General features: G+C 32.9%; 1 protein-coding gene, 1 long non-coding RNA gene and 1 pseudogene across 4 annotated transcripts; 1 reads left to right on the top strand and 2 right to left on the bottom strand.

The window, feature by feature from the left end:
* Positions 1 to 1,773: 1,773 nt before the first annotated feature.
* On the top strand, positions 1,774 to 2,426 carry LOC147540555 (uncharacterized). Its single transcript, XR_015226376.1, has 2 exons — positions 1,774 to 1,887; positions 2,184 to 2,426. It is a non-coding gene; the product is annotated as an uncharacterized LOC147540555 (long non-coding RNA).
* Positions 2,427 to 2,716: 290 nt separating this feature from the next.
* On the bottom strand, positions 2,717 to 4,175 carry LOC147540556 (aquaporin TIP4-1-like; annotated as a pseudogene). The gene is made up of 4 exons (XR_015225976.1): positions 4,155 to 4,175; positions 3,889 to 4,019; positions 3,466 to 3,707; positions 2,717 to 3,213 (listed from the first exon to the last, which is right to left on the bottom strand). The product of XR_015225976.1 is annotated as an aquaporin TIP4-1-like (transcript).
* A 1,855-nt stretch (positions 4,176 to 6,030) lies between these two features.
* LOC147540557 (uncharacterized) lies at positions 6,031 to 9,695 on the bottom strand. 2 transcript variants are annotated; one of them, XM_086643418.1, is made up of 4 exons: positions 8,348 to 9,695; positions 7,658 to 7,906; positions 6,984 to 7,196; positions 6,031 to 6,429 (listed from the first exon to the last, which is right to left on the bottom strand). In XM_086643418.1, exons 1-4 carry the CDS (start codon positions 9,209 to 9,211, stop codon positions 6,337 to 6,339), a joined length of 1,419 nt encoding a protein of 472 aa, XP_086499544.1. In that variant the 5' UTR covers positions 9,212 to 9,695; the 3' UTR covers positions 6,031 to 6,336. The 2 variants fall into 2 exon arrangements, with proteins under 2 accessions (XP_086499544.1, XP_086499545.1); XM_086643419.1 differs by having other exon boundaries at positions 6,070 to 6,881; positions 6,919 to 7,196; positions 8,348 to 9,630.
* Positions 9,696 to 10,671: the final 976 nt, after the last annotated feature.

Genomic DNA, 10,671 nt, shown 5'->3' on the forward strand with positions numbered 1-10,671 from the left:
TGCAAAAAATAAAGGATTTTTAATTAAACAATATACAAATTTTTGGAGGTTTTAACGAAAGAAAATGTAAATATGATTTTTTTTAATTAAATAAAATATAACTTGCTCTTTAACTTGAAAAGGAGAGAGAAAGAAATAATCAAACCTGAAAACCAGTAAAAAAATTCAAGGGCTGGAAACTTGACATTTAATAGACTTCTGATATGTCATGTGTATATATATATTTTTTTTTTTCAAATTATTTAACATAAGTTTATGTGTGTATCTACATATGTATGCAGCGGACACAATAATTGCTACTGAACCGAAATTGTGTAAGATTTATTTACCCTTTCGCTGTAACACTCAGCGGGAATGTTACAAAAGATGCAGTCGTAAGTATCTTCGTTATGCGCGTGCAGCAGAATGCCAAATTACGAAATACTATCACTACTGTCTTTGTTATTATGAATGTTAAGCATGCACGCTTGTAGACATTTTTAATGAAAATAAGAACAACAATGTATATTAGATGACATGTATCTCACTGATTAGTGATACTAAGGCCCTTGGAAAGAGGTACAGACCCAAAAGGTATGTATCATTCTCAAAATCTCAAAGGACGACTCTCCAAATATATGAATGTATGATTTGACTATCATCCCCAAAATCTTCAGATTATCGAACAAGAGAACTTTGAATTCTAACTCCAAACAACACTTGTCTCAACATCCAATGATAGCCCAAATCTATCAAGACCTCAAACTATCAATAGTTGTGATGAAAGTGTTTCCGAGTCAAGATTAGGTCGGGATAGTGGCTAGACATACAATCTTTTAAGACCTCAAATCTTTTAAGACCTCCATTAATGGAGATATGATAAAGTCACGATTACCATACAATCGGATAGATAAACATAAAATGAAAGACACGATGTTTAACGTGGTTCGGTCGGATACTCAAGACCTACATCCACGAAGAAATACTTTCATTATTACTGATCACCCCATACAATTGAATGTGGGGTTGATCGGTTACATAATTTGATAACTCGATGATTGGAACTCTCTAACCCAACTCATATTTATAGAGTGATTCGGGTTATCTAGTTTCCTAAGTTTCCTAACTAAACTTAGGAAAGAATACGATATTTATCTAAATATAATTATAAGAGATATCTTGAATATATCTTCTATATCTTCAAATATCCTGGACTCTTCTTTATCGTCGGATCTCTTCATCTCGATCTATCTCATATATTTTATATCTTCCAATATCTTCCCTATATTGTGTATTAGTAGTCACCATATCTAATATATCTTCCATATCTCAATACGCCCTCGCAAGTTGGAGCACGTAAATTTTGAAGTGTCGAGTTGGAGAGAAGGAAAATAAAATTATCAAAAGTAAATTGAGTTATCAAACTAACTTTTTGACTTTTTTACTTATAAGTAACATTTTTGCCAAATATACTTTTAATTTTTTTTTACTTTTTTAAAGGAAAAGAACTTCTACTACAAGCAAAAATACTTTTACTTTTGGTTGTCAAACGACACCTTAAGAAAAAAAAAAATAGAAATGACTACAAAAATAGATTTACTCCAAAACTAAAAATCTATCTTCCATCAAGAGACAAAAAGTATTGTCTTTATTAAAGCAAAAAAAAAAAAAAAAAAAAACAATCATCTCACATGATCTTCTGGATTCTGATATATATTTAACATCTTGTGAACCCTAACTCCTAAAGACTAGACTATTGCCTATATATAATTCAAAATTCTAGATGCAACAATCACCTCCAAACACCCTAACTGCATTCCTTGAGAAGTAAAATAATCAAGAAGATGGGAAATAAACAACTCTCTCATGCTACCTTGTTCTTTATTATCCTTTTGATTTTTTGTACTGGTACGTATTTGCAACAATTTTGTGTCAGATATGTGTCTAATTCTTGTATCAATTAAAAAAAAAAATTTGGTATTCATCTTAGTTTTTCATGGGAAAAAATAAACCCGATAAGTGTAACTTTTTGTCCAAAATTTTTCGACCAGTGAGTTTGATTTCATTTTATTTTAGTTTTCTCAACTTTCTTATGTTAACAGCCTTCTGATATATATATATATATATATATATATATATATATATATATCATGCATATATTTTTTATCTCAAATTATTTAACATAAGTATATGTGTGAATGCAGCGGATACAATAATTGCTTATACTGAACCGAAATTGTGCAAGACTTATTTACCCCATCGCTGCAACACTGAGAAAGAATGTTACAAATGGTGCGACCTTAAGTATCTCCGTTATGCACGTCAAGCAGAATGTCAAATTACAAAGTATTATCACTATTGTCTTTGTTACTATGAATGTTAAGCAACCAATATACACCTTTTTAATGAATATGAATATATAAGAAGAAACATCTCCAAAGTCCAAATGTTATCTCTAATGACATGGGTTGTCATAAATCAGCAAGTTTTGTGAATTGTGACTACAACTAGATATTTTTCATGGGAGGTGAGCCCATTCTTGCTCGGTATTCGAAGAACCCCAAACCACCTAGGTATTATTAGATCACATGTACCTCACTAACTAGTGATACTAAAGCCCTCGGATAGACCCACAAGGTACGTAACATCCGCTCAATCGTCTAATGACAGACGAAGCTAGAGCAAAAGTGATAACCACAATTTATAACAAAAGTATGCCGCAGTTTATGGCAAAGAGTAAATGGGAAGTAGCCACATTATTTGATTAAACAACCGACAAAACCCATGATTACATAATACAAATACCATGAATCAAATTGAGATTCATATACCAATCATACAAGAAGAAAATGTACTTAGAATTCTTCTTCCTCTGCTGATAAAGGAACATGAGATCTAAAGATGAAGAAATTCTCATAAATGAAACCAGCTAGACCTCCTCCAATTAGAGGCCCAACCCAGTATACCCAGTGATCAGCCCAATTTCCACTTTACTAAAGCAGGCCCGAATGACCTCGCCGGGTTCATCGATGCCCCGGAAAATGGCCCACCAGCAATGATGTTTGCACCCACTACAAACCCAGTTAACATTGGGCCTAGCCCATCAATAGAACCCTTCTTTGGGTCAACTATTGTTGCATAAACTGTGAACAACAATGAGAAGGTAAGAACTATTTCCCATATTACCCCTTGTAAAGATCCTACTCCTGCAGCTAGGGTATGGGGTGGGGTCTCCTGCACAATGAAAAAAATTTGTTAAATTTCATAGTATGTCCTTCAACAAAAAAAATGTCCTTCAACAAAAACAAAAAAAAACAAAAAAAAAATGTCATAATATGCTTTTCTAGGTTTATAAGGACCCAAAAATTCATCTTTTATACAGTAAGATTCAAACTTTGGTGATCTCCGTCATTGATAGAAACATATGTTACCATCTAACTAAACTAGACTACGCAGGGTTAAATTGATAGTACATATATGACTTACCAATCCACCGGTGAGATATTTCAAGAGAATGCAAGCGAGGGAAGAAGCTAATAACTGATCGATAAAATAGAGGATGGATCGGAAAATGGTGATATGTCCGCCGACAGCAAGACCAAGTGTGACAGCCGGGTTAAGGTGACCACCAGAGATGTTAAGACCGGCAGAGATCATCACAGCTACTACTAATGCATGAGTCACAGCCACCACAAACAAGGCAAGTAAAGAATCTCCTAGGAGTTTGCCTATAAAACAGTCAATTATATTTATTTCAATATTTTTCTTATTTTAAACTACAAAAGAGAACCCCAAACAAAGAGAACCTTTACACTAATGGACGTGATACTTTGTCAAAATCCTTTGTGTTTTTAGTACTTGAATAATCCGATACAAAATTCTATGAAAGAAAAAGTTGAAATTGATTACCAGCTGTCATGGCAGAACCAACTCCGGCGAAAACAAAGAGGAAAGTACATATGAACTCAACAACCAAAGCTCGGATACAATCGGGTTGAGTGGCCTCGCTGCGACGTCCTAGAGCAATCTTTGCCATTGTTCTCTAAAGAAAAGAGAGATAAAGAGAGGAACAGAAAAGAGTGAATTATGTGTCTAACAGGAAGGACTGCTAAGAGCCTAAGTCTATATATAAACATGCTCATGAAAAGATTCTCATGACATGTAATTTCACATACATGTGAGTGGTGTCTTGTCTATTATGAAATGATACTATTGAAACTCTCAACTTGCAATTTCGTTCATTCTTTAATATAAGGAAAGACAATTATTTCATTGTATTTTAATCTTTGAAATTTTCATTGGATGAAGCTTGAAGTCACTGAATTTGGACAATGACATCTAAAATAATGAAGCATATTTTAATGATATATAGTTCATCTCTCATTGGACTTTTTTAAGGAACAAATGGAAGTAATCGACTCAACCTTAATGATCGAATATGACATTTTAATCTATATAACGAGTGATAATCGAGGGATGAAGTATCTTTTCAGAATATACTTTCTTCTTAAATGACAAAAATTACATTTCTCAAGCCGTTTATCTTTAAGGATTGTGATTAAAGTTCTCAAACTTGTCTCCAAATTTACATAAATATCTTCTTTTTCATTTTCACGAGATCCCCGAATGAAAAAAACTAGTATATAAAAGGTACTTTATTTTTACCTTATCATGTAAGATATTACAGGATGGATAAATGGAATTAACCCATAACCATGTATGGGAATATTATTAGTAGTTTTACCCATATAATACTTATCAAATATTATTAAGAATGTACTATAAAAATTTCTTTAACTTATGATAACTTTTGATTGTTTTTAGAGATGAGAAAATCTAACTCTTCTGCTCTTGAAACCTATAAATTAGTAACGGGAGTAATGTTTCCCAAGTTCTTCAAAGAATTCTTCTTAAATGTTTGATATTTATCAGACAATTCCTACAATGTACAAATTAACATATCATTTTATATCATATATTATCGGTTCATTAGTTCGGATAGAATGAGAGGTATTTTATCAATAACAAACCAATAACAAACCCCCTCGACTTATATTTGATGATAAGGTTGGCATAATTGAGTGAATCTAGGTTAGGTTCTTGTATGACCTCAATATCCTAAAAAGAATCTCACACAAGTAAAGAAGCCAAAGTGAATTATTATAAGAAAATAGAAATGCTTGTGTCTTTTCATCTTTTCTTGTCATTTCTTGTCATCTTCCTTATTTTCAAAAGTGTCATCTTGGGTACCTCAAATGAAATAAATTAATTAAATGCTACTTATGACTAAAGCCATGAGACTTTTTTTAAACACCAACTATTTTTCATTGTTTATTTATCATGTTATCTAATTTTATTTTATTATATTACTTTTTTTTGAGACTTTTATTATATTACTTTGATGATTATCTATGAATAATATATACTTAAAGGCCATTAGCTTTAAGTCCAATAAGCCTGGGCTGCTTGGTTAGCTACGGTGACCGGATAAAAGGTAAAGGAGTTTGTCGATATTCTGAGAGTGGTATTGCGTACATACTTAGATTTTAAAGGAAGCCTCGTAACTAAGTATGTAAGGTTTAAAAGCTTTGTGCTCATCGTTGTTTATATTTGAAAATCGTACACTTAATACAGGTAAGGCCAAGTAAATTAGTTAATGAAGTTAATAACTTTATAACCGACGCTTACTGCAGCTCGCAGAGTCTCATCCTTATGGAACATTCGGAATCCGTTAGTTTGTATCTCTTTGTACATTTGATTGTTGTTATACAGGTGCCAAAACCCGGTATGATTTTTAAAGAAAACGTAGAACTAAAATATCTTATTACAACAAAAAGAAATATAATGTATGTTAGGTACTTAGGCTGTCTAAAACATTAAATATAGAAACTAATGATGTTGGTTTCGATATCCCTTCTTTTAATGAGAAAAGAAATGTTAAAATGTCAAGTCGGGTTGCCAATCGAATTTATCAGTAACTAAAGTAATTGGTTGTGGGCCTAGTGATACTGATTCTGGCTCACATTGTTCATTGCAAGGAGCCAGGGAATATTATCAATCACTCTTCATACAACTTAACAAGAAATTGGCTGAAATGGAGAAAGGTAAAGTTAGGTTTTTTTCATATAAAAATTAAGAACATATTATAGATATGTATATTTACAGGCGAAGCGTTCAAATACACCGATCGAGTTTTGTACTTATACATGAATTTCCATCAAAATCTCAGCTTTTATGAGTATATTAGCTAGTAGAGAGTAGTACTTACTGGATCAGGATTTCATGAGTACTTATTGTCTGGTCATATTAGTATTAACAACAATCCAAATAAGATGGGCTTTAGCAAATGAAGCTAAATCATGGGTTTTGAAAGTTGAGTCCAAATCTCATAGCCCTCTTTGAAATGCAGTCCTTTAGCTGTCCCTCTTCCATCTTCTTCCCTTTATTAACCTTCAAAACCAAACAATCAATAGCTATTTCCTTATCCAAATTAAGTAATCAAGGGTAATCTTTAGTTATTCGCTTTAAGAGGAATCGAATGGGGGTGACCTCTGGAATAAACGTCTATAGCTGGAAGAGCTAAGCTACTTCATAATACCAATATTTAGGACTTCGTGTGCGTGATTTATTAACGATAAATCATGTCACAATTCATTCTAATTTTGCGAATACCATATGATGTGTGACCTTTAAAATTAGGGAGGGTCTATAGGCAGCCCCAAAATCTGCCCAATCTCTCTATTAGCACCCTTCAGGCAGGGCAGCCAGAGAACACTCAGACTGGGCCTAATCCGAACTGGATTTGAACAATCCGAACTCGGTTCTGTCTGAGGGCGACGGAGAGTGATAAGAGAGGGGCAGGCGTGGCAGACCTATATAAACCCTCCTTACAATCAAGACCACTAAGTAGTTTTTTTTTTGATGAAGGGAAAAGACCACTAAGTAGTTACTAATAGTAATTAATGTGTGTGGTAATGAATAAATTGTTCAATAAAAAAACATACCTTTATGAAAATGACAATTAAGATTTCAGGTTCTTCTTGTTGTTTTTGAAGTTGATGGGCATTCTTTTGGAGAAGAGAAGTGAAAGTAATGTCAAATCCTAGTGATTCAATCACTCGAAGAATTTCGCCTCCGGCCCCGATTCCACCTTTCTTTGTGCATTTAGTTGTTATCTTCACTATGTATCTCCTTTTCTCCACCTTCTCCGTCTCTACCTGTGTAATTCTCAAATATTTATCGACATACAAACCATTGTTCTCTAGCTGATGCTATTTCCAATAATGGTTTCTACTGACTATAAAGTTATATTAAAAAAAAGATAAAAATAATTGATAAATGATTCTTTCTTTTTTTCTTTTCGTGGATGAAAATAACGTTATAACACATCGACAAAAACAATATTTTTGTCAAGTATTTTTCATATTTGTTGTCTCAGCTTATAATGCATAAAGTGCATTCACACAAACATCCCCGTATATATGTATATCTATCTATATGTATATAAAATTATTTTAACACAAAAAAAAAAACTTTTAATAATTGTCAATTATACACAAAAAATTGTTCTTTGATCTCAAAAAATTAAAATTTATTCTAATTTCTGTTTTTTTTTTTAATCAAATCTAAAATTAAGAATCTAAAATATATAAAAGAAGAACAAAGATGATATATATACCTCAGTAATAATGAAATTAGACTTGGAAGCAGCATCACTAGGTGCTGAAGATTCCAATGGATAAATATTATCATCAGCAAAACTCTCCTCCCTCCTGGTGGTGGTGGCAGCGGTGCCGGTGGTGGCAATGGCGGTGGTGAGTGGGTGGTGGTTGGTATGATCTTTAAGCTCCATTTGAAGAAAAGTAGTTTCTTCATTGATTTTCCTCAAATAAGCTAAAGCATCCAGCAAAACTGATCTTTTATCCATCTGTAAAATCATATTAATATTTACTTGTAATCAGTTCATATAAAAAAAAATAACCCAAGCTAAAGGAGTGATATCTAATGATAGATGCTTCATGAGGTGCCAACCTAGTTGGGATGTCATGTAAAGCATAGTGAAGATATCACTCCTTTCAATTAAAAAAAAAAAAAATAACCCAAGTCTTAAGAGTTATCGATATTAGTACCCTTTTGACTCTCAACCCAAATTCAACAAGGACAGAGTTTTGTTCTTGGCAAAAATTATAGGAGCACAGTCAAAAGGTCTCGTCATCACTTACTTTAATTTGAACTCACATTTATAGTACTGGCTCTAGACGCTCAATCTTTCACGTGATGTGGGACTATCATTGTTAACTCACCCCGAAAACAAACAAAATCTTCTCTATTTTCATCTATACATACATCATATAATTAGCCTTAATACCTTGGTGATATTAGGAACAAGTGAACGTAAAGCTAGCAATTGTTGGCTAAGTCTGTTCCTTCTATTCCTCTCAGATATCAAATTCTTACTACCACAACTACTAGTCTTCAACTTTGTGTCATCTTCAACTCCCTCCATTGTTGATTCATCACCCTTATCGTTGTCCTTACAACGTCTTCTTATCTTGTTTCCATTAGTCTTCTTACTCTGTGAAGAGGTACCCGCCTGACCGTTGTCATTATTCGATGTGGTTTTCGCATTAACAAGATCATCTTTAGTGCTGTTAACTTGAATAGTAGTATTCTCTGTGGTGTTAATATTAACAAGGCTCATTAGCTCATCATCATTAAGGAATAACATGTTTTTGTAGTATTCATCTGCATCTTCGCTGAGTACGGGTTCAACATGGTGTGAGTGATCATGTAATTGTAGTAATGGGTATGGTGGGGAAGTTAGGGCATTTTGTTCCTGGCTTGAGGTCCTCCCATGGTGGTCTTGAAAGTCGAAAAGGTTTTCGAGGAGGAATGGTGGCTCTTCATCATCTATTATGGGTAAGAGATTATGAAAATTGGTGGTAATAGTGGTAGTGGTGGTGGCTGGTGTGGTGGTGGTAGGGTTGAAATTGGATAATACTAGGTCTTCTTCATGATCTACTTCTTCTTGAACTTGTGGTAATTGTGAAATATGATGTTGATATTCTTGATCATGTTCAATACTAAAAGGAAGGTCTAACCATGAAGAGATCATGTCCTCATTGATATAATCATTTGGAGGGTTTTGATCAATTTTAGGTTTTGGTGGCATTTGCAAATGATTTAGCTCTTCCATGAGAAAATCCTCCACTTGTTCATTAATATAATCCATCTCTACCTATTTGTAATGATCAAGTAATCCCTTCTCTCTACAGTCATCACCCACACTAATCACATCTTAATTATTTATTTGTCTCCTCTCCATTTGGATATTATATGTATAGACTTGACCTGAAATTTGAGACGTTGTTTTCGTGTGTACGTGGAGTAAGCTTTGCCTTGTAGCATTTTCTAGGAGTACTTTTCTTTTATAATAGTCGTTAAGAAACCATGACAAGGAGTCATCTTGAAGGTTACAAAAGAAATTATCCCAAAACAAAATAATTACATAGAAATAAAGTCCGTCGATTAAAAACCAAATCCGAATATGAAGTAGTCTTTTTTCAATCCAACGGGGAACTCGAATAGAAAACTAGTCCTTCAATGGAAACGGAGATCTGTATTTCTCATTGAAAATTCTATCATTCCTCTCCAACCAAAGAACCACAAGATGTAATATATATATTATGATATAACCAACCCTTGATTTTTATCTCAATTTTTTTTAGGTCCTGAACCACCAACTATATATATTACACTCAAAGACCACGTTTCTTTCCTACCAATTTTAACATGATTTGGTGCTAGCTTTTGATGATTAATTAAAGATGATAAGTTGAAATATTCGACTTGATTACTACATTATATATTTTCTTAATAAAAGTATTTATTAAGTACTCACTAATACAACTTTATCTATCTTAGTCTAAGAATGTTATTATGGCGTGTAATAGCAGTTCCCGACGATTATTAACTTTGAACTTCAGTACATTTTCTTGACTTAATTCACCTCTAATTCTTCAAGAAGAATATCGAGGTCTTCAACAAAGTTTGTCATCAAAACTCAAGCACCATGGATGGGTTTTGCGATATCAAATATATGATCTATGATATACTATCGTAGATCATATTCCAAATGTTCAATGTTAAGTAGAAATCAGAGAAGATTCAGAGAGTCGTATAAATAAGTGTCTAAGTTTTTTTTGTCTTTCTCATTTCGTAAAATAAACATCCTTACAGTATAATGTACTCATAAACAAATTAAAAATACATATACGAAAATGAACTAATAGTCAAAATCAATTCAACATTCTATTCTTGGATCTTGAAAAGTTTAAAAGAAATTCAAAGTACCTATCTTTGTTGAATTAAATACCTGCCCACGCATGTCTCGTGTGATGACCTAGTGAGAAATGACCCTCTATATCTAATATATTAAGTTTAACTTTTTTTGTCTCATTACTAATCTTTTACAATACTTCCAATCCAATTAAACAACAATTAAATGCCAATTAGTCATTAATCTTTTACTTATTTTATTAATAATCACATTCATCTTTGAATCATTCTTTTACCAAGAAATTGGATGAATTTGGTCATGTGTCTCACTCAAGTGGTGTTTGTTTTTTCTCTAAACTAGAGTTTGTTTCCCCCTCTTACTTAGATGTGAAAATTTAAGTTCGCTCTGAAATC

The sequence above is a fragment of the Eschscholzia californica genome, unplaced genomic scaffold, assembly GCF_041429995.1.
Source record: "Eschscholzia californica isolate CP2 unplaced genomic scaffold, dmEscCali1.0.p SCAF_5, whole genome shotgun sequence".
In the NCBI taxonomy this organism is placed as follows: Eukaryota; Viridiplantae; Streptophyta; class Magnoliopsida; order Ranunculales; family Papaveraceae; genus Eschscholzia; species Eschscholzia californica.